The 24,614-nt window shown below is 36.9% G+C and overlaps 1 protein-coding gene across 2 annotated transcripts in view; it reads left to right on the top strand.

Annotated features, from left to right (window-relative positions):
* Positions 1–24,614, top strand: part of BTAF1 (B-TFIID TATA-box binding protein associated factor 1) — a 95,706-nt gene that overhangs the window by 38,559 nt on the left and 32,533 nt on the right. For both annotated transcript variants that reach the window (XM_067710012.1, XM_067710013.1), the window contains 5 exons: positions 17,599–17,703; positions 18,814–18,963; positions 19,284–19,426; positions 19,692–19,866; positions 21,206–21,409. In XM_067710012.1, the coding sequence (XP_067566113.1) occupies positions 17,599–17,703; positions 18,814–18,963; positions 19,284–19,426; positions 19,692–19,866; positions 21,206–21,409 (777 nt within the window). The remainder of the gene's footprint in view (positions 1–17,598; positions 17,704–18,813; positions 18,964–19,283; positions 19,427–19,691; positions 19,867–21,205; positions 21,410–24,614) is intronic.

Here is a 24,614-nt window from a genome sequence, read left to right as displayed (position 1 = left end):
AGTTCCCTAATGATATATGATGTTAAACATCTTTTCATATGCTTTTTACCATCTATATTTCTTCTTTAATGAAGTGTTCAGATCTTTTCCCCATTTTTAAATTGGGTTGTTTTCTTACTGTTGAATTTTAAGATTTCTTTGTATATTTTGTATATGAGTTCCTCATTGTTCTTTTAAGCCTTTCTGTTCTTTATAAGGTGACTAAGCCACCTGCAGTCTCTTTTAAACTTAACTTTTGTGGCATTATTTCTTAATAATGTCAACTTTATTTACATTATTAGGAAATCAGGTATTTCATATAAATCAGTTTTCTAAATAGTTGAAACATACTTTTTTGCCACCAAAAATAGTTACCCATTAAAATCATTGACAAACCTGGTTATCGTCTTAAAGTATATTAAACATAAGTTAATTTTTTTTTTTGCGGTACGCGGGCCTCTCACTGCTGTGGCCTCTCCCGTTGCGGAGCACAGGCTCCGGACGCGCAGGCTCAGCGGCCATGGCTCATGGGCCCAGCTGCTCCGCGGCATGTGGGGTCCTTCCGGACTGGGGCACGAACCCGTGTCCCCTGCATCGGCAGGCGGACTCTCAACCACTGCGCCACCAGGGAAGCCCATAAGTTAATATTTTTTGATGAATGAGTCACCAAGATGATTTATTGGTCAATAGTGTGCTTGCTTATTATGGTATACCGTGGGAATATTGAGATACATGAGTCGCACTGCTTCTTTTTCAGTTGCTTTTTCCTAGGTGTTTTTTTTTTTTTTTCCTCTCTCAGCTGTCAATTGTGATTTCTCACTTTTGTCCATCTTAAAATCTGGCTCCTCCTCTCATGTTTCAAAATTTTTTGATCCCAAAATTGCTCCAAATCCCCTTCAAAATTGTTTTAGCCCTTCAGTGATTGGTTTGTTTTTTTAATAAATTTATTATTTATTTTTGGCTGCTTTGGGTCTTCGTTGCTACGTACAGGCTTTCCCTAGTTGAGGCAAGTGGGGGCTACTCTTGGTTGCAGTGCACGGGCTTCTCATTGCGGTGGCTTCTCTTGTTGCGCAGCACAGGCTCTATGCACGTGGGCTCAGTGGTTGTGGTGCATGGGCTTAGTTGCTCCGCAGCATGTGGGGTATTCCTGGACCAGGGCTCAAACCCGTGTCCCCCGCATTGGCAGGCAGATACTTAACCACTGCGCCACCAGGGAAGTCCTCAATGATTGTTGATATTGGCTATTAAAATTATGTGGTTGTGAAAACATCTCTACGGTGTTCTGTGATGTTGATTTCTTTTTATTCGGGGCTTTATTTATTTATTTATTTAGGTCCTTTGACCAAATTTGAATTTGCCTTTACTGGCTTGTAAATGAATGCTTTGGCCTTAGCATGTGTAGAAGATTGATGATGATGACTGTCATTTCTTATACCAGAACTCTATTGTGTTTGTATGTGATTTGTGGTACGTCAGCCAGCACTTATGCATAGGTCCTCAATATTTGTTAAATAAATTTATATAAAATTCAGTGCAGGGTGTTACGGGAAATTATCAATAAGAAAAAAATCCTACATGGTTCTTACTTTGAAAAAATTTATGATATGATTGTGATAAGACTCTTACGTAATAAGTTTAATAAACCTCTGCAAATAAATAATGGAAGACCAGAATATGATAGGTGTCAGGAAGCAGCATTGAAGGCTAGACTAAGTGCTGAAAGATCAGGAGGATTTGGGTGATAAGGTTAAAAAAAGTCATCTTCCCTTACTTCTTCCTATTTAACATCTAGTATCTTTAATACATACTTCTATAAGCATCTCATTTTTCTGAAAAATATGTCAGTTTCAAATTAGGCAAGTTATACAGACTGTATTGAACAAAAGAGCTTTTCCAAAGAGTCTCCTCCTTTTAGACATTTAAATCTATCCTGCTTCCATATCTTCCGTCCAGTTATTCTGATATGTGCATAATCCTTTATTTTTCTAGGTTTTAATGTTTATTTTATTTCCTATGTCCTTTTGTGTTTGTTATCTATGCCTCTTCTTTTTCTCTTCTTAAAAAAATTTTAATGGTGTCACTAATGAAATTTCCCATTGTTACTATCTATCCTGTATCTTCAGAGTGTCTTTTTACTGAAAGCATTGCTGTCAGTGAAACTTAATATTGATGCATGTAGATTATTTTGTGCTTCGTCACTGCCCTGAGCCTTGCTCTCCAGTAGCCTCACCATTGGAGGCTATAGTTATGGTGCATATCACCCACTCTTAGTACATTCCACTTTTTGGCCCCCACATATATCCTTTACTATTTTGTTTGATTTTTTGTTCTGTTTTTTCCCAAAATAATACTATAAAGCCAAACCCTTTCAGATTACTTTTTTTACTACCACCACCTCTTTTTCATTTTTTTAATTTTGGGAAATTATTTAAATAGAAAAAAGAGGGAATTATAAAACAACATTCATCTATCCACTAGCCACACTTGGCATTTGTTATAATTCTTACTTGCTTCAAGTTTTTTTCATGAAAAATATAAAGAATAAATGGTAACCCCCTTAGAACATCACCTATTTTCTAATTTACCCATTTTCTTTTTTCTGTATATTTATAAAAAAATATTATTGTCCTTTCCCTAATAGTTGGCTCTTTAAGGTTTGGAATCAGTCTTTGTATATTTAGTTTCTACACAGTCATAGTATTTCTAAAAGGGGAGAATTTGTGTTAAGTCTCAGGATAATTTGGGGGACCATAGCCTCATTTACTTGCAAACTTGTTAGTAATTTGTCATTGCCTACTACATTAGAATTAAATTCCTGTCTTTCTTGTTCTTCTGTTATTTGGCTCTTGTCAGCCTTTTCCTCTGCTATTCCCTAATATTGTCCACGTCTACCCCTATATCGCAGTTGTAACCATGTTACGTTCTTTTGATGAGAGTATCTTTGTACATGGCTCATCACCAACACTACCTGCCCCCAGCCACACACACATTTTCTCTCCTAAATATTCGCTTCGTTTCTTCCTCACTGTAACTTTCCTTCAGGAAACAGGTCAGATTTCTAGGGCCATAAAGTTATTCTGACTTATACAACTCACTATGATTTTTCTTTATCTAAAACATTATTTAAATAAAGTCATTATGCAGTGAAGAGCATTTATTTAATGGTTATGGTTAATCTTGTGATTTTGGCAACATTATTTGCTTTCTGAGAAGATAGCAGAGTAAACCATGTATGATGCTTTTATCTGTTATTGTGTTCCTCCCATGGCATTACCTGATAGTTATTATAGATTGATTAATAGCTATGCACAGACTCTTGTAATGCAAGCCCATGGTCTCTTACCAGCAATTTTGAAATCCAGCACTTTTGTAAGTTGGGTCAACTTATAAAACTACTTATTTGGCAGAAAAACCTGACCATTCTGAATAAGTCTTTATCCTACTTAATGTGCCTATTCACAAATTTTGCTGCAGAAATATTAATATATTTTATTCAGATGCTGCCTCAGACTCTATTGAGGATATTACATAACATATGGTGTATACAACCTCATTATTGTTCTAAAATTTGAAAATATTCTGAATTTTAAAACATATTTGGCTCCAGGGAATTTGGACTACAGATGTTAGGCCTGTTGTGACAATAAAATATACCTTCATATAGCTTGCCTTACTTTTTTCTGAGCTGCATTCTATCACTGTTGTTTCCTCTTCAGTGGTTTAATGAAAAGATCCCTTAACTAAACAGAGAATCTGGGTTCTAACCTTAGCTCTACCATTTGTTAGCTTTATGACCTTGATCAAGTTTATTTAACCCTCTGGTGATAATCTCTATTGATCCTTTTTCAGAGTAATATATTGACCAAGTAAGATAATGTATATGAAAGTGCCTTAATTCTGTACAAATACAAATTATTAATAGTACAGACATAACAATAATAATTAACACTTACACTTCTTGGAAATCTTTCCTAACAATTTCAAAATCTTATTTGTATTCTAGGGTGTAAGAATGATATGTAATTTTAGTAATAATAATCCAGGCTATTATTGAGAGCTTAACTTTATGCTGTGAATTTCAGTAAGCACTATAAATGGGGTGGCTATTGCCATTCCTATTTTGCAGATGAGGGAACTGATGATCAAAAATTAAGAAACCTTCCCAAGCTCACAGCTACACATCTCATAGTAAGCGACTCAACTCAGATTTAGATCCAATTCTTGCTGACTTCAGCTTCTAGTTTTAGAAGACAAAATGGAATGTGTCTCTTGAATTACCTTCCCATTTCTGAATATGAAGTCACCTTAAGTCCAAAGTGAAAAAAACTTCAGAGCTAATTTACCAGTTAGCTCTGTTTTGGTTTCAGTTCCTAGTTTCTCAACCTATTCCCCTCAATAATTCCAAGGTAATTTGGTGTGGCCAAACCTCACTGTAGCTCAGTGCATCAGTACCTCATAAAGACTGATGCCTCTGTTCCATTGGAAGTATTTTGATTATCTTTAGTAATCTTGTGTTTTGTTTTGCTTTGTAAAACCAGAAGACTTTATAAGAAAGATATCCTAAATCTTAAAATTTATCCGATCATAAGTGTGTATACATAGCACAGGGAGATCAGCTCGATGCTTTGTGACGACCTAGAGGGGTGGGATAAGGAGGTGGGAGGGAGGCTCAAGAGGGAGGGGGTATGGGGATGTATGTATACATACAGCTGATTCACTTTTGTTGTACAGCAGAAACTAACACAACATTGTAAAGCAGTTATACTCCAGTAAAGATGGGAAAAGAAAAGTGCATATGCAGATATGCTCATCTCTAAAATGTTTTTGTGTAGAATCACAGTTAATACAGTTATTTATGAAATAATAAACTCTCATTTCTTTTATTTATTTATTTGGCTGTACCATGCAGCTTGCGGGATCTTAGTTCCCTGATGACTGATCAAATCCGGGCCCCCGGCAGTGGAAGCGCAGAGTTCTAACCACTGGACTACCAGGGAAATCTCATTTCTTTTACACTTCCATGTGACATACCTTGGCATCTGTGAAAATAAATTGTTTAATCCCCGTGCCTTTATCTCTGTTGTTAACATATGAAAGTATTGGCAAGCCTGGCTTCTCAGGGAGTATGAAATAAGAACTCTTAAGCAAACCAAATTAATTTCGTTTGGTAATGACTTAAAATCAAGATGTAACTTTTTTTTTTGCTGAACTAGGAGCTTGACAAAGTGAAGTAATTGATCACTTGCTTTTCCTTTTTTTAAAAAATTATTTTTTATTAGAGTATAGTTGATTTACAATGTTGTGTTAGTTTCTGCTGTACAGCAAAGTGAATCAGTTATACATACCCATATATTCACTCTTTTTTAGATTCTATTCTCATATGAGTCATTACTTGTTTTTCCTTTCTATAGACTATTTATTTATGCGAGTTTATCTATGAATGTATATGTCTATCAGCGAACTACTTTACTGGAATGTCTAGATTAATTAGTCTTGATAACCACTATCTGTTTTAACCAGAACTCGAATTCACGATCTAGGAAAATATGCTTCTGGACATTAATCTCTAGTTTAGCCATGTTTTGTTGACTGGGTCAACTTTTCCATTCCATTTGCATCAGTCACTTTGTGAGTCAATCCAGAATTTCAATACATACAGTATTGATTTTTGTTTGAAAGGCAAACATTAGCATGACGCTTATATTTAGCATGAAGACATACATGAGATTGAGTTGGAATCTGGGGCATATTTAGTCCAGGATGTAAGAAAAATTTAACATATGCATATGTAGAGAAGGAAAGAAAGACCAAAAGAATAGAGCTGACTAAGACTTTGGCATTTGAGAACATTAGCATAATTAGGTATTGACCAGGTTTTATAAAGGTATGAGAAGAGGAGAGCAAATTTTATATATTTAGTTGACTTTCAATAAATATTGGTTGGACTTATAAATAAAACAAGGCATTATAAATTGTCTATATATAGAATTGGGTTTGTTTTTGGCAGTGGGCCAAAATAGGATTTCAGACCAAATTAGTGGAAGAACACAGAATTCAGTATGATTCATCACTTTGTTGTAGCTTCTTTCCAGATTTTCTTCCCTGCAACCCCAGATCATTTGATATGGAGATAGAAATGATGATGCATTTGCCTGCAGGCAGGAATCAGGTGTTCATGGTAATGATAATCAGATCGCTGCTTTTTTTTCCACATCTGCCCACTTTGTGGGTGTGCTTGGGGGAAGATAAAAGAGGGGGCATAGCAAAATGGTACTGGCAAGATCTTATCCCACCTAAGATGCCAATTTTGCCAGTTAGGGATTTATTGCCAACTACAGTTGTGGAAAATTTTGCATATTACCAACTATTCCCTGTGACTTTGGACCATTCCCCTAAGCAAGGTAGATTTATTCAACAGATATTTTAGTGCCAACCGTGTGCCTACAATTTTCTAGATACTTATTGGTAAGAGACAAGGTCTCTGCCCTTCTGTTGAACTTAAGACAGGAAACTAAGCAAGACAGGAGAAGACAACTAGACAAGCCCTTATAATTATATAATGGTCATTTCATAAAACTATCAATACATAATGAGGTAAGTATCTGGTAGGGGAAGAAGACAGTGCTACTGGATCCCCACTAGCTAAAAGTGAAGTTGAAACTGAGACCTGAAGGATGAGTGGAATTTAACCAGGTGAAGAGCAGGGTAACAGAGGAAGGAACATGTGTTAAACTCTGGGAGTAGGAGTGAGCATGACGGCACTAAAGAGGAAGTGAAAGGAAATTGGTCTGGCTGAAGGATAGAGTGTAAGGGAGTATAGATGGCTAGAAGTTTAACCTTGATTTTCTGGTACAGTGACGTGTCTGATAGGCTTATTTTTGTTTGTCATCAGCTTTCCTTATTAGTTCCATGAAGGCAGAACACAGGAGGGAACACCAATCTGAATAAAGGAGCTGGAAAGAGACTGCCCCATTCTCATCAAATTAAATAACTGTCCTTCATTCCCCTGAGTAATTCCCATAAATGCCCTCCCCTCCACCTGACCCTCACTATAGAAATGTTGGGGACCACATTTAGCACTAACATAAAGCGCTAGCGCTAATATCATATTAATTATTTAACACAAAACAAAAGAATATTTTTAAAAGCCCTCTTAAAACATGAATTTACTTATAACTTGAGTTGTAGTAGTCCAGGTTATAGTTGATTTAAACCTGGTGAAGTAAACAGTCTGTGGTAGGAATTTTTCTGTATTTTAGATTGCACTCTGCTAGACTAATACTAAAGTCATCAGAACTTTCCAGACTTTGCCTAAGATTAGGAGGGAAATTTTTGACTAGTAGACTCCTAGTTAGTAGCATACTAGAAGTCTATTGACTATTTTTTAAAATTTTGGAATGGAAAATCCCAAGGTGGATAATGTCTGAAAGACTGAAAGTACTACACCCCTCACTGTACCCTACTCCCCAACCAATTTAATAAACTATAAATAAAAACAACATTAGGTTACCTGCCTAAATCATTGTCTACTGGAAGACAGGCACAAAATTAATGAAAGCAGGTGGACGAACTTTCAGATTTGCAAGAGGCAAGTTGACTCTGGATGGGCCAAATTGTACTTAGTGATATTTTGAGAAAATACTAATAGTGAGCTAAAGCATGTAACTTTTTGCAACCATATCTAAAAGGAGATGCTTGCACAGTTGTTTAGATGGACTGAATTTGGCCTATGGCTGTTTTCCCAACTTGTATTTTGTATCTTGTATTTTCTTCTAGGCAGACTTTATGTTTTGCTACTGGAGAATATGTGTTTTTTAAAATACTGGTTCCTGTGATGATGGTGATCTGCGTATGCTGGGTCGGGTTTTTTTTGTTTGGTTAGGTTTTTGGTTTCCCTTTATTTTTTTAATTTATTTTTTAAAATTGATTTATTTATTTATTTTTGGCTGCGTTGGGTCTTCGTTTTTGTGCGAGGGCTTTCTCTAGTTGTCGCAAGTGGGGGCCACTCTTCATCGTGGCGCGCGGGCCTCTCACTATTGTGGCCTCTCTTGTTGCGGAGCACAGGCTCCAGAGGCGCAGGCTCAGTAGTTGTGGCTCACGGGCCTAGTTGCTCCGCGGCATGTGGGATCTTCCGAGACCAGGGCTCGAACCCGTGTCCCCTGCATTAGCAGGCAGATTCTCAACCACTGCGCCACCAGGGAAGCCCTCTCTATTTTTTAAATTTTATTTTTCTGTTTATTTATTGACTTCACTTTTTAGAGCAAAATTAAACAGAGTGCCCATCCATATACCCCCTACCCTCCCCCAAACACACCTTCTCCTACCATCAGCATCTCACACCAGAATGGTACATTTGTTACCGTCAGTAAACGAACGTTGACATTATCATTATCAGCTAGTCCATAGTTTATATTAGGCTTCACTATTTTTTTTTGGCTGCGCCACGCAGCTTACAGGATCTTAGTTTCCCAACCAGGGATTGAACCCTGGCCCTTGGCGGTGAAAGTGCGGAGTCCTAACCACTGGACTGCCAGGGAATTCCCTAGGCTTCACCCTTGATGTTGCACGTTCATTGTGCTGAATTTGACAAATGTGACATCTCTCCGTCATTATTGTATCATACAGAATAGTTTCTCTACCCTAAAAATACTCTACCCTGTGCTCTTTCATCCCTTTCTTCCCCTGGTCGTTTTTAATAATTATAAAGCAGAATTTACTACAGTAAGAAAGATTATAGCCTGAGAAGGCTACTACAATTTATATTATATTCATTGTTTGTAAATATAGGGGAAAACTCTTCCTCTATAGGTGTGGCTTTGGGATCTACAAGCAACTATTTGGATTTCCAGTGATGGGGTTAGGGGAGAATTAAGAGAGTTGGTAAATATGGTGGGGAGAAATGAGAAGAAATTATGGGAGAGTAATATCAAATTATTTGGTTATTGCTGTTACAGCTTTCCTAATTCTGTTAAGATTGTCCCTAATTCTCTCTGCTGAGAAAAGAAAGAGAACTTTTCTTCTTTCCAATTTCCCTTTCCCTTTCAATGGAAAGTAGTTAAGGCATAGCAAATCAGTGAGTAGGCTCCCCCAGCTGTTGATTTTGCAGTCTGTTTTAAACTTCTTTCAAACCATTTTGAGAAACATATTAAAAAGATAGGACCAGGGTTGTTAGTTTTCCACTGGCTAGAAAATTATAGGTAGCTTTCTGAGTTATACATTATCCCTAGATCTTCTCGCTTTCTGGAATTTCAGTTAAATTTTTCAAATTTCTCTTCAGTCTCTTCCAGACAACACAGTTTTTGCTTTAAAAAAAAAAAATTGTGGAAGGAGGTAGTGTTAAGTACTGTGAACTAGTTAATAGAATTTTTAGCTCTCAACAAGCTTTTAATTTTGAACAATAGACAACATGTGAGATTCCTTTTCTTAGAATTTTAGGCACACAATAGATATTTAATTAAGCACTATTTGATTGCTTGATTTGGGTTGGCTTTTGAATTGCTGAGAAATTCCTTAGATTAAGGTTCTAAACCTGGGCTTAAGGAAATCCCTGAACCCCCTGAAACTGAAAGCAAAATGTTACACCTAAGTGTGTATATAAGTGTATTTTTCTCAGAAAAGGTTGCGTATAGTTTTTTGTTGTTGTTGTTTTTCAAAGATATCTGTATTATCAGTGTCTATTTTCTCCATACTTTTCTTTTCACAGACACACACACTGTATTTTATTTCTACAAGAGATAAATAGACTGACATCAAGCATTGTAAATGGATGACCACAACAAAAGCAACAATGATTGCAATTACCAAACATGAAACACACTCATACTATGTCATAATATTGACATTCAGTCCAGTAATCCTCCACTGTAACAGCTCCTTTACTTTACAGTGAAAATTGATTTGTATATTTTTTGCCTCTGAGTCCTTGTGGGATTTTTTTTTTTATTCAAACAGAAAGTCACAAAAATTATAATCATCCTCATCAGTTCACTCAGTCCCATGTAATTTTTTTTATCTTGATCTTTTGTTAGCACTTTTATGAGTTCATCAGTTTTCCATTAGAGTCCTGAAAATGCTTATTCATCCAGTTTAGCAGTATAGTCAATTACCAGAAACCTGTACTTGTCAGAGTCTTTTCCATGAATCCTTGAAGACGAAACCCTTTTATAGAAACATACTTGCAAAAGCATCAGAGTACACCCAGAACTGTCTGTAAATAACAAAAGACTTAAAAATGACCACGGTTAAAGATTTGATGAAAGTTCATAAAATGCAATTGACAAGGAAATTTAGTTATTTCTGAGATATACATTTTAAAGTAATAACTACAATTATGACTTATAACATTATACCAGAACATATAAGATTTTTAGAAATTTCAAGTAATGCCTGAAAAATTTATATTAACATATGTCCATACAAATAACCCAAAGAAAGTTTAGTATTAGTTGTTTTTTGTTTGTTTGTTTTTTTATACTGCAGGTTCTTATTATTCATCAATTTTATACACATCAGTGTATACATGTCAATCCCAATCGCCCAATTCAGCACACCACCATCCTCACCCCACCGTGGTTTTCACCCCTTGGTGTCCATACGTCTGTTCTCTACATGTGTGTCTCAACTTCTGCCCTGCAAACCGGTTCATCTGTACCATTTTTCTAGGTTCCACATACATGCGTTAATGTACGATATTTGTTTTTCTCTTTCTGACTTACTTCATTCTGTATGACAGTCTCTAGATCCATTCACGTCTCAACAAATGACTCGATTTCGTTCCTTTTTATGGCTGAGTAATTCCATTGTATGTATGTACCACAACTTCTTTATCCATTCGTCTGTCGATGGGCATTTAGGTTGCTTCTATGACCTGGCTATTGTAAATAGTGCTGCAGTGAACATTGGGGTGCATGTGTCTTTTTGAATTATGGTTTTCTCTGGGTATATGCCCAGTAGTGGGATTGCTGGATCATATGGTAATTCCATTTTTAATTTTTTTTTTTTTTTTTTTTTATGGTACGCGGGCCTCTCACTGCTGTGGCCTCTCCGTTGCGGAGCACAGGCTCCAGACGCGCAGGCTCAGCGGCCATGGCTCACGGGCCCAGCCGCTCCGCGGCATGTGGGATCTTCCCGGACCGGGGCACAAACCCGTGTCCCCTGCATCGGCAGGCGGACTCTCAACCACTGCGCCACCAGGGAAGCCCCCCATTTTTAATTTTTTAAGGAACCTCCATACTGTTCTCCATAGTGGCTGTATCAATTTACATTCCCACCAACAGTGCAAGAAGGTTCCCTTTTCTCCACACCCTCTCCAGCATTTGTTGTTTGTAGATTTTCTGATGATGCCCATTCTAACTGGTGTGAGGTGATACCTCATTGTAGTTTTGATTTGCATTTCTCTAATAATTAGAGATGTTGAGCAGCTTTTCATGTGCTTCTTGGCCATCTGTATGCCTTCTTTGGAGAAATGTCTATTTAGGTCTTATGCCCCTTTTTGGATTGGGTTGTTTGTTTCTTTAATATTGAGCTGCATGAGCTGTTTATATATTTTGGAGATTAATCCTTTGTCCATTGATTCATTTGCAAATATTTTCTCCCATTCTGAGGGTTGTCTTTTCATCTTGTTTATAGTTTCCTTGGCTGTGCAAAATCTTTTATGTTTCATTAGGTCCCATTTGTTTATTTTTGTTTTTACTTCCATTATTCTAGGAGGTGGAACAAAAAAGATCTTGCTTGATTTATGTCAAAGAATGTTCTTCCTATGTTTTCCTCTAAGAGTTTTATAGTCTCCGGTCTTACATTTAGGTCTGGAATCCATTTTGAGTTTCTTTTTGTGTGTGGTGTTAGGGAGTGTTCTAATTTCATTCTTCTACATGTAGCTGTCCAGTTTTCCCAGCACCACTTATTGAAGAAACTGTCTTTTCTCCATTGTATATCCTTGCCTCCTTTGTCATACATTAGTTGACCATAGGTGGGTGGGTTTATCTCTGGGCTTTCTATCTTGTTCCATTGATCTGTTTCAGTTTTTGTGCCAGTACCATATTGTCTTGATTACTGTAGCTTTGTAGTATAGTCTGAAGTCACAGAGTCAGATTCCTACAGCTCCATTTTTTTGTTTGTTTTTTGTTGTTGTTGTGTTTTTTTTGTGGTATGCGGGCCTCTCACTGTTGTGGCCTCTCCCGTTGCGGAGCACAGGCTCCGGGCGTGCAGGCTCAGCGGCTGTGGCTCACGGGCCTAGCCACTCCGCGGCATGTGGGATCTTCCCGGACTGGGGCACAAACCCGTGTCCCCTGCATCAGCAGGCAGACTCTCAACCACTGCGCCACCAGTGAAGCCCTCCAGCTCCGTTTTTTTCCCTAAAGACTGCTTTGGCTATGCAGGGTCTTTTGTGTCTCCATACAAATTTTAAGGTAATTTGTTCTAGTTCCATAAAAAATGCCATTGGTAATTTGTTAGGGATTGCATTGAATCTGTAGATTGCTTTGGGTAGTATAGTCATTTTCACAATTTTGGTTCTTTCAATCCAAGAACATGGTATATCTCTCCATCTGTTGGTATCATCTTTAATTTCTTTCATCAGTGTCTTACAGTTTTCTGCATACAGGTCTTTTGTCTCCCTAGGTAGGTTTATTCCTAGGTATTTTATTCTTTTTGTTGCAGTGGTAAATGGGAGTGTTTCCTTAATTTCTCTTTCAGATTTTTCATCATTAATGTATAGGAATGCAAGAAATTTCTATGCATTAATTTTGTATCCTGCAACTTTACCAAATTCATTGATTAGCTCTAGTAGTTTTCTGGTGGCATTTTTAGGGTTCTCTATATATAGTATCATGTCATCTGCAAACAGTGACAGTTTTACTTCTTCTTTTCCAATTTGTATTTCTTTTTCTTCTCTGATTGCCATGGCTAGGACTTCCAAAACTATGTTGAATAATAGTGGTGAGAATGGACATCCTTGTCTAGTTCCTGATCTTAGAGGAAATGCTTTCAGTTTTTCACCATTGAGAATGATGTTTGCTGTGGGTTTGTCATATATGGCCTTTATTATGTTGAGGTAGGTTCCCTCTATGCCCAGTTTCTGGAGAGTTTTTAATCATAATTGGGTGTTGAATTTTGTCAAAAGCTTTTTCTGCATCTATTGAGATGATGATATGGTTTTTCTTCTTCAATTTGTTAATATGGTGTATCACATTGATTGATTTGAGTATATTGAAGAATCCTTGCATCCCTGGCATAAATTGCACTTGATCGTGGTGTATGATCCTTTTAATGTGTTGTTGGATTCTGTTTGCTAGTATTTTGTTGTGTAATTTTGCATCTATATTCATCAGTGATATTGGTCTGTAATTTTCTTTTTTTGTAGTATCTTTGTCTGGTTTTGGTATCAGGTTGATGGTGGCCTCATAGAATGAGTTTGGGAGTGTTCCTTCCTCTGCAATTTTTTGGAAGAGTTTGAGAGGGATGGATGTTAGCTCTTCTCTAAATGTTTGATAGAATTCACCTGTGAAGCCATCTGGTCCTGACCTTTTGTTTGTTGGAAGATTTTTAATCAGTTTCGATTTCATTACTTGTGATCGGTCTGTTCATATTTTCTGTTTCTTCCTGGTTCAGTCTCGAAAGGTTATGCCTTTCTAAGAATTTGTCCATTTCTTCCAGGTTGTCCGTTTTATTGGCATAGAGTTGCTTGTAGTAGTCTCTTAGGATGCTTTGTATTTCTGCAGTGTCTGTTGTAACTTCTCCTTTTTCATTTCTAATTTTATTGATTTGAGTCCTCTCCCTCTTTTTCTTGATGAGTCTGGTTAATGGTTTATCAATTTTGTTTATCTTTTCAAAGAACCAGCTTTTAGTTTTATTGATCTTTGCTATTGTTTTCTTTGTTTCTACTTCATTTATTTCTGCTCTGATCTTTATGATTTCTTTGCTTCTGCTAACTTTGGGTTTTGTTTGTTCTTCTTTCTCTAGCTCCTTTAGTTGTAAGGTTAGATTGTTTACTTGAGATTTTTCTTGTTTCTTGAGGTAGGCTTGTATAGCTATAAACTTCCCTCTTAGAACTGAATTTGCTGTATCCAGAGGTTTTGGATCATCGTGTTTTCATTGTCATTTGTCTCTAGGTATTTTTTGATTTCCTCTGATTTCTTCAGTCACCTCTTGGTTATTTAGTAACGTATTGTTTAGCCCTCACATGTTTGTGTTTTTTACGTTTTTTCCCCTGTAATTTATTTCTAATCTCATAGTGTTGTGGCCAGAAAAGATGTTTGATATGATTTCAGTTTTCTTAAATTTACTGAGGCTTGATTTGTGACCCAAGATGTGATCTATCCTGGAGAATGCTCCATGCGCACTTGAGAAGAAAGTGTAATCTGCTGTTTTTGGATGGAATGTCCTATAAATATCAATTAAATCTATCTGGTCTATTGTGTCATTTAAAGCTTATGTTTCCTTATTTATTTTCATTTTGGATGATCTGTCCATTGGTGTAAGTGAGGTGTTAAAGTCCCCCACTATTATTGTGTTACTGTCGATTTCGTCTTTTAGAGCTGTTAGCAGTTGCCTTATGTATTGAGGTGCTCCTGTATTGGGTGCATATATATTTATAATTGTTATATCTTCTTCTTGGATTGATCCCTTGATCATTATGTTTCATTCCTTGTCTCTTGTAACATTCTTTATTTTAAAGTCTATTTTATCTGATATGAGTATAGCTACTCCAGCTTTCTTTTGATTTTCATTTGCATGGAATATCTTTTTCCATCCCCTCACTTTCAGTCTGTATGTGTCCTTAGTTCTGAAGTGGGGCTCTTGTAGACAGCATATATATGGGTCTTGTTTTTGTATCCATTCAGCAAGCCTGTGTCTTTTGGTTGGAGCATTTAATCCATTCACGTTTAAGGTAATTATTGATATGTATGTTCCTATGACCATTTTATTAATTGTTTTGGGTTTGTTTTTGTAGGTTTTTTTCTTTTGTGTTTCCCACTTAGAGAAGTTCCTTTATCATTTGTTGTGGAGCTGGTTTGGTGGTGCTGAATTTTCTTAGCTTTTGCTTGTCTGTAAAGCTTTTGATTTCTCCATCAAATCTGAATGAGATCCTTGCTGGGTAGAGTAATCTTGGTTGTAGGTTCTTCCCTTTCATCACTTTAAGTATATCATGCTACTCCCTTCTGGCTTGTAGAGTTTCTGCTGAGAAATCAGCTGTTAACCTTATGGGAGTTTCCTTGTATGTTATTTGTCGTTCTTCCCTTGCTGCTTTCAGTTATTTTTCTTTGTCTTTAATTTTTGCCAATTTGATTACTATGTGTCTCGGCGTGTTTCTCCTTGGGTTTATCCTATATGGGACTCTCTATGCTTCCTGGACTTCGGTGGCTGTTTCCTTTCCCATGTTAGGGAAGTTTTCGACTATAATCTCTTCAAATATTTTCTCAGGTCCTTTCTCTCTCTCTTCTCCTTCTGGGACCCCTATAATGCGAATGTTGTTGCGTTTAATGTTGTCCCAGAGGTCTCTTAGGCTGTCTTCATTTCTTTTCATTCTTTTTTCTTCAGTCTGTTCCGTATCAGTGAATTCCACCATTCTGTCTTCCAGGTCACTTATCCGTCCTTCTGCCTGTTGATTCCTTCTAGTGTAGTTTTCATTTCAGTTATTGTATTGTTCATCTCTGTTCATTTGTTCTTTAATTCTTCTAGGTCTTTATTAAACATTTCTTGCATCTTCTCGATCTTTGCCTCCATTCTTTTTCTGAGGTCCTGGATCATCTTCACTATCATTATTCTGAATTCTTTCTCCAGAACGTTGCCTATCTCCACTTCATTTAGTTGTTTTTCTGAGGTTTTATCTTGTTCCTTCATCTGGTATATAGCCCTCTGCCTTTTCATCTTGTCTATCTTTCTGTGAATGTGGTTTCTGTTCCACAGGCTATAGGATTGTAGCTCTTCTTGCTTCTGCTGTCTGCCCTCTGGCAGATGAGGCTATGTAAGAGCCTTGATGGGAGGGACTGGTGGTGGGTAGATCTGACTGTTGCTCTGGTGGGCAGAGCTCAGTAAAACTTTAATCCCGTTGACTGTTGATGGGTGGGGCTGGGTTCCCTCCCTCTTGGTTGTTTGGCCTAAGGCAACCCAACACTGGAGCCTACCTGGGCTCTTTGGTGGGGCTAATGACAGACTCTGGGAGGGCTCATGCCAAGGAGTACTTCCTAGAACTTCTGCTGCCAGTGTCCTTGTCCCCATGGTGAGCCACAGCCAACCCCCGCCTCTGCAGGAGACCCTCCAACACTAGCAGGTAGGTCTAGATCAGTCTCCCCTGGGGTCACTGCTCCTTCCCCTGGGTCCCGATGCGCACACTACTTTGTGTGTGTCCTCCAAGAGTGGAGTCTCTGTTTCCCCCAGTCCTGTCGAAGTCCTGCAATCAGTTCCCACTAGCCTTCAAAGTCTGATTCTCTAGGAATTCCTCCTCCTGTTGCTGGACCCCCAGGTTGGGAAGCCTGATGTGGGGCTCAGAACCTTCACTCCAGTGGCTGGACTTCTGTGGTATAAGTGTTCTCCAGTCTGTGAGTCACCCACCCAGCAGTTACGGGATTTGATTTTAGTGTGATTGCACCCCTCCTACCATCTCATTGTGGCTTCTCCTTTGTCTTTGGATGTGGGGTATCTTTTTTGGTGAGTTCCAGTGTCTTCCTGTCGATGATTGTCCAGCAGCTAGTTGTGATTCTGGTGTTCTCGCAAGAGGGAGTGAGAGCACATCCTTCTACTCCGCCATCTTGGTTCCTCCTCTGTGTATAGTTTCACCAGATTTTCAAAGGGTCCCTAACCCAAAATAGATTAAAAACATTGGCCTTGGGGCTTCCCTGGTGGTGCAGTGGTTGGGAATACTCCTGCCAGTGCAGGGGACACAGGTTTGTGCCCGGTCCGGGAAGATCCCACATGCCGCGGAGCGGCTAGGCCCGTGAGCCACAACTGCTGAGCCTGCGCATCTGGAGCTTGTGCTCCACATCGGGAGAGGTCGCGGCAGTGAGGGACCTGCACACCGCGATGAAGAGTGGCCCCTGCTCGCCGCAACTGGAGAAAGCCCTTACACAGAAACGAAGACCCAACACAGCCAAAAATAAATACACACACAAAAAAATAACAGTTGCCTTAATTTTGTAGTGAACTCAAAGTTGAATTTTCTAGGTTGGATATCATCTTACAGTTCATTACTTGCATTAATGGTGAGCACATAGAACTTAAACTGTTTATTTAGCACAGCAGCAGTAATCTGATCATTTGTCAAATTTCCCTGACTGAGCAGTGATATATAATGTAACCAAAGAGTTGTTGCTGGTTAGAGCTTGCTCCCGTATAGAGGATGATTTCAATTTATTAGAAGCACAATTTAGTGTTGTTAATCATAATCAGACTTTCTCCAGCTTCCTAGCGATTGTGTGCCATTTAACTTCTCCAAACCATTGGAATAATAAATGTGGTATTGTTGCTCCAGAATCTTGTCAAAATTTATCACCAGTTGAACATTATTGATGAAGTCATACAGTCTTTTCATGGTAGTACTTCTGTTATTTGACTTACAGCTTTTTAAATAAGCTAACACCAAAGAATTATATGCTATAATTTTGATTTTGTTTTTGTTTTTAGAACTCTTCATCTTGGCTTATACCTATCCTTCCTGATATGCTTCGACACATTTTTCAGTTTTGTGTTTTAGAAAGCAGCCAGGAAATTCTGGACCTCATTCACAAGGTATATGGTGAATATATCTGTACTCCTTTCCCAGTATCTTGGTAGATGTAAAAAAATTTTCATAACTCTGTACTGTTGTTGATCAGGGATTTTAAGAAATTAGAAATCATCCAAGAGATTTGAATAGTCTGGAGATCTGCAAAATGAGACAAGGAAATAGGCTTCTTATGGAATATAGTAAAGTCCTGGTTAGCCCTGCTGCTTGTGTCACCTACCTGGCAAACGTTTTAAGCGCTTTCTTTGTAGCCTCAATACAGAAAATAAAATGAAGGAAAGGCTGCTTTTCTCCATCCCTCATTTTGCTGTTTATCAGCATGATTATTGATCCTGCAGAGTATCTTTGGGATTTATTGGTCATATATAGAGTCTGATTGTCATAGTGTAGACTTGTACTTTTTTATTACTTAGCAAAATTGGTCATATGTGTTGGAACCTTTAAAGAATAGACATTTGATGTATTTAATAATATTTATGGGAGGAAATGGCACTGTTGTACCTTTAAAACCTGTTAAGTTAGTCTTGAATCACTGACCTCTGAGGTGGCTCATTGTTAACAGCCTTGGGTTAACATTGGTATTATTTCTACATGCTGGCCCTAGCCCATTTAATGCTAGGCATCAAAAAAGGTGCTTTATTGAGTAAGATCATGAATCAAGACTTATACTTTTCTTAATTTATACTAGGATATTACTACCTCTGAATTTAGCAGAGGTTATTTATAGGCGCTATTATATATTGAAGCGGTGTTGAATATAGGACTGCATATTGAGCTTTATGATACATACAAAGGATTTCAGAGACTTACTGAGATTTTGATAACTTATTTTTATGGGTATCTTTTTTTTTAAGTGATTTTCATAAAATACTGAGGAAAATACTTTGTACTCCTTTTTTAAAAAACTTTCTCGTGTATTACTTTTTTTTAGTATATGAACCTACCTACCCAAAAACAGTATTTAAAAATAAGCCTCTATATTGAATTTTAAAATTAATCTCTGTGCTATTTCCTACTTTTTTTTTTTTTGATTCAGTATCCCTAAAAGTAAGTATTAGGTTTTTTTAGGCCTTGCTAGAAAAATTTCACTTTCTTGTTCCCTTTTCATTCTGCAGGTTTGGATGGAATTGTTGAGCAAGGCTTCGGTTCAGTATGTGGTAGCAGCTGCTTGTCCATGGATGGGTGCTTGGCTTTGCTTAATGATGCAGCCTTCTCATTTACCTATTGATTTAAACATGCTGCTGGAAGTAAAAGCTAGAGCCAAGGTAAGTGTAGAGGGACATAATGTATTTGTATGTTCAACTCATAATTATTATTTTTTTTTTCAACTCATAATTATTAATACAGTAACCATGTAAGAAATCTGTATTGCTTTATTATAAGCATGATACCATTATTGTAACATAAGGAAAAATTATATCATTAGAACCTTGACAAAATGCATAGCAATTTTTATCCATTAAAATTTTGTGAAAAGAACTGTATTTTACTGGGATTATAACAAATGAGAGTGTTTTTGATGTTGTCTACTAAATTTTAATGGTTAATCTTTAATTACTGTTTTCTTCCCCCTTATTCCCTCTAGGAAAAAACAGGTGGTAAGGTGCGTCAAGGCCAAAGCCAGAGTAAAGAAGTACTTCAGGAGTACATTGCAGGTGCAGACACCATCATGGAAGACCCTGCCACCAGGGATTTTGTTGTTATGCGGGCTAGAATGATGGCAGCCAAGTAAGTATACATAAACTCAAAAGTCATTTAACCAAAAGATTCCTCTGATGTGTCTGTCAGTCTTTCCTCCATCACACTAGTTACAGAGTAGGAAAAAAATTAAAGCATAAGAAAAAGTTTCTAATTTTTTTGAAGTTTTAAAAGTAAGATTTATATATCTTTATGAAGATAAGATAGGAGTTATGTCTTCCTTGGGAAAAGTTATAGCTTCAATAGGGGAAACTTCAAGCAATTCTGTAGTAACTTCTTTTTTTCTCCCTCTTAGGTTGTTAGGAGCACTTTGTTGTTGTATTTGTGATCCAGGTGTAAATGTGGTAACCCAAGAAATTAAACCAGCTGAATCCCTTGGCCAGTTACTACTCTTCCATTTGAACTCCAAATCTGCCTTACAGAGAATTAGTGTAGCTTTGGTAATCTGTGAATGGGCTGCTTTACAGAAGGTAAGATTTTGCCCAAAAATAAATGAAGACAATTTAAACCAGTTTCCTTAGCTGTTAGGATTATTTTCATTATATTTTGCAAACAGAAAAGTGAAAATTTTCTCTGTATAAAGATCTAACATTTATAGAAAAGTATTCAAATTATATTGCAATATTGTTTCTCATTTGCCTTTAACCCTAGACTTTTTTCTTAGAACCCCCAGTCTTGTACTTGAGAACTACAAAAGATAAGAGGCTTTGAGTGATAGAAATCCATTTTTATGACTAGTAGCAAGGGCAGATTTTTGGTCACAGGAAGAATAAAATCTCCACATTTAAACCCAAATCTTTATGTTTCCAAATAAGCCATTCCCTTACAGCCCCTTTAATTTTTAACTTCTAGTAAGACGTATGATTTTGTGTAAGACTTGCTTCTGTAAATCAGAGAAACTTCCTGCTGGCTTTGTTTATTCCATTGACTGGAATTCTGGAAATTTAACTGTCTGCACTTGCTGTGAGAGCTGCTTGTTACTGCCTCTTAGCAGTTTGTCAGAGCTGTGTCTAAAAGTAATTGAGCCATGCTCTATTGCAACTGAAACCCCAGCTTTGCCTCTGGAAAGAAGCAAGGCTCATCTGTTTTTAGGCAGGACTCGGTGTGCTGGAGAGGCAGTGATGCTGTGTTTTTGTGCCTCTCAGACTCAGCAGCAAGTGTTGACAGTTCGGTTTCTGGACCCTCACAGAGCTTCTCTGGACTTACTCTGTGAAGCCCAGGCTGATCACCCAGATCCCACAGAACCCCTCATGGCTCACCACTGAGGTCATTCCCCCTCTGGTTGGGGCAGGCAACAACCAGAGAGAGTGGGAAGGGTTAGTTAAATTTGGGGGCAGGTAAGTAGCCTTTAAATTATATATCCATTTCTACAGTATGGCATGTGAAGCTATGGGTTCAACTGTTAAGAAATCTAATGAGTTTTTAAATAACATTTTTAGTGCATGCTAAGTGTTCTTTTCTGACTGATTTCTTTTTACAGTTGTATATTTTAAAATCTGTGGTATATAATATATATGTAAACTTGGAATAAATTCAGAATAAAGTAAGAGTAATTAAGTGGAAAGTTTAATGGAATTGTAATAGTTCCATGTGCATGTGCTATAGTCATTCATATTAAAATTTTAGAGTAGTTTGGGTGTGATACCTTTTCTCTGTGCAACTAATAACTATGTTGTTCTGGGAGATAAGAGAATATAGGTTCAAAATCAATAGAAATTTAGACTTGGTAGTTTGCAAGTGAAGATTTATGCATTTCTGGAATTATGTTTACATATTTGCCCTGAATATTTGTTGTCTGTTGTATTTTAGGAGTGTAGAGCTGTTACCCTAGCTGTGCAGCCACGTTTACTTGATATCCTTTCAGAACATTTATATTATGATGAAATTGCCGTTCCATTCACACGAATGCAGAATGAGTGTAAACAGCTTATTTCATCATTAGCTGATGCACATATTGAAGTTGGTAATAGAGTAAACAACAATGTTTTTACAATTGATCAAGCTAATGACCTGGTGAGTAAAGAAGTAACCTTAATTTTAGAGCATGAAATAAGGATAAGAACTTTGTCATGTCATGTTTACCACAAAAACACTAATTTGTTGAATCTATTTATGGCTTGGTAGCCTGTCATCACTACCCTTTAGAAAGGTTATTTCATTGTATTGACTTTTCTTGAAATAAGAGAATGGGGAAGGGATTTTTTTTTTTATCTCAGCTTTGACAAACCAATATACCTTTATTAGAAAAAACTGTTACATTTTTGTCACTTCTCAGTTTTGCTTAAGACTGGCAGAGTACAGAAAAAATTGATTCTCTAAGTTCTTGAGTACTTCTCCTCCCTTTTGCCAACTTACAATGAAAATATTCAAACATAAGAGAATTACACAATGAAGTCTCATATACTTACCAACTAGATTACACAGTTAACATTTTACTAAATTTGCTTTATCACATATATATGCAACTCTCTACCCCTCTATTCAACCATTAATCCTTCTTAATTTTTGGTGCATTTTTAAGTAAGTTACAGACAGATATCAGTACACTTAAACTAAAATTCAGTTTTTATGTTTTTTTCTCTTTTTTCGTGTCATTAACTAAAATTGAGTTTTTATGTTTTTTTGTTCTTCTTTGAGGTAAAACTTATGTACTATGAATTGTACAAATCTCCAATGGAACATATGATAAATTTTAACAGAAGCAAATACCTATGAAACCCAAACCTCTATCAAGATACAGACAGTGCCGTAACACTTCCCAGTCAATCCCCTGCCCTCAAATAACCATTGTTCTGGTTTTTCCTTCACCATAGATTACTTTTGCCTGTTCTAGAATTTCATATACATGGAATCATACACTCTGTGCTGTTTGGTGTAAGGATCTTTTTCAGCATGATGTTTTGTAAAATACGTGTTGTTATATGTATCACTAATTCATTCTTTTCTATTGCTGAGTTTTCTTTCATTGTATAAATATACCACAATTAGTGTAAGCCCTTCTCTGCTTGATGAACATTTGGGCTACTCCAAGTTCTTAGCTCAGAGCTGCTATAAACATTTTTGTACAAGTTTTTTAAAGACATATTTTCATTTCTCTTGGGTAAATACATAGGAGTGGAATTGCTGGGTCATAGGGTGAGGTGTTTATTTAGTTTTATAAAAAATTGCACTTCTCCCAAAGTGGCTGTATCATTTTACCTTCTAATCAGCAATATATGAGAGTTCTGGCTGCTCTACATCATCACCAACATTTGATGATGGTCACTCCTTGTAATTTTTGCCTTTCTGGTGGTTGTGTGATAGTGTCATTGTGGTTTTAACTTGTGTTTCCTTGATGACTAGTATGTTTAACACTTTTTTATGTCTTATTGGCCATTTGTTGATCTTCCTTTCTGAAATGTCTGTTTAAATCTTTTGTCTGTTTTTAATTAGGTTGTCTTTTTATTATTGAGTTGTAGGAGTTCTTTATATATCCTGGATACCAATCCTTTGTCAGATAGATGCTTTCCGAATATTTTCTCCCACTGTGTGGCTTGCCTTTTCATTTTGTTAATGGTGTCTTTGGATGAGCAGATATTTTTAAGTTTGATGAAGTCTAGTTTATCAGTTGTTTTCTTTTATGGTTATTGTGTTCTGTGACCTAAGGTACCTTTTCTTATCTCCAAGTGGTGAAGTTATTCACACACATTTTCTTATAAAGCATTGTAGTTTTAGTTTTTGTTCAGTCATCCATATTTATGTTTATATATAGTGTGAAGTAGAGATTGTGTTTTGTTTTTCATATAGATACCTAATTTTTCTATCATCATTTATTGAAAAGATTTTTCTTTGGCAATGGAATTTCTTTGACACCTTTGTCAAAAATTAATTGAAATGTAAGTGTGTGTCTGTATATGGGCTCTATTTGTTCAGTCTATTTGTCTGTTATGCTAGCACCGGTGTCTTGATTACTGTATCTTTGTACTTAGTAAGTCTTTGAGGTTAGGTGGTGTAAATGAGTTCTTCCTTTTATGAGTTAAAGAACCAGAAACTCAGCTGCTTCACTTGTGTTGATTGCTGTGAAAGAGCGTGCTTCATTTCTTATCCCCCTTTCTTATTGAAAAAATAATATAGTTGAAATTTTTTTTGTTCTCACCTGTGAAAAAAAGCTAAAATTGCTTCAATTTTTTTTTCTGAGTTTTTCTGATTGTTGTTTTTCTATAATTTCTCCTTTTTGCTTCCCCTCCCCCATATTTTGCCTTCCTGGAATAAAACCTCAAATTTTCTTTAAGGTCTGGGTTCCCTTCTTACTGTTTCTGACATTTCTTTCTAAAGCTATTACATGGACTCTTAAAGCTTTTCTTATACAAACCTCTCACTCCCCAATGAAACTCCTATTCTGTTTCATCAGCTTCCTTAGTCCAGTGGTTTTGACCTGGGATATCAGAGTCTCTAGAAGAGCATATTTGAGGGAAGAGCAATTTTAAAAGATTAGTCTTGGCCTTGGCTAAGAGCCACTGCTATTTGTAACTTTCTTTGCATCCCTATTTTATTCTTACCTGCAAAATATAGGCGTTTCCTGAAGGTCTTCCTTTGTCACCATTCTCACAATTTAGTTCTTAACCATGTACTGTGCTATCTTCTCTTGATCTTTTATGTTCTTCAATTAGGCATTTTTGCTTGGATATCTCACTATCATTTCAAACTTAACACAACCAAAATTGGGATTTATTTTTTAACAGAAAATAGCCCTTTTTAAGCACCGTCTCAAATCTTGTTAACATTTCCTTTCAGAAAGTTTCATATGTTTATCCTTTCTCTGTTTCCATCACCACAGCCCAGTCAAAGGCCTTAGTACTTTATGACTAGGTCCTGACTCATCTCTAAGGCTGCAGGCAGTCTCTGGTTCATTCTATCCTGCATGCTGTGCCACACTAATAAAATTCTTAGTGCCACTCCGAACACATCCCTCCCCTACTTAAAAACATGATTTTCTTTTTCCTTGATTTTAGTTTTTTTCTTACTTTCAACACCTTCTCTAAATTCCCCATCTCTTTTCTCCTCATTATTCTCAAACTTCCTCCACTTAAGCCTAGTTATTCTCTTGCAGAAGTACACCACCCTCACCCACTTTCTTTGCTTCACTCATTCTCACTTTGGTGTCTGAGCTCCTCTTTCCTTTGCCAGAAATTCCCTGTCCTCCAGCCTCTGCTCATCCCAAGTTCATCTCTTGACATTC

This window comes from Pseudorca crassidens, chromosome 16 (assembly GCF_039906515.1).
Source record: "Pseudorca crassidens isolate mPseCra1 chromosome 16, mPseCra1.hap1, whole genome shotgun sequence".
NCBI lineage: Eukaryota > Metazoa > Chordata > Mammalia > Artiodactyla > Delphinidae > Pseudorca > Pseudorca crassidens.
The sequence above is the reverse complement of the archived record's forward strand: the minus strand, read 5'-3'. Positions and strand labels throughout refer to the sequence as shown.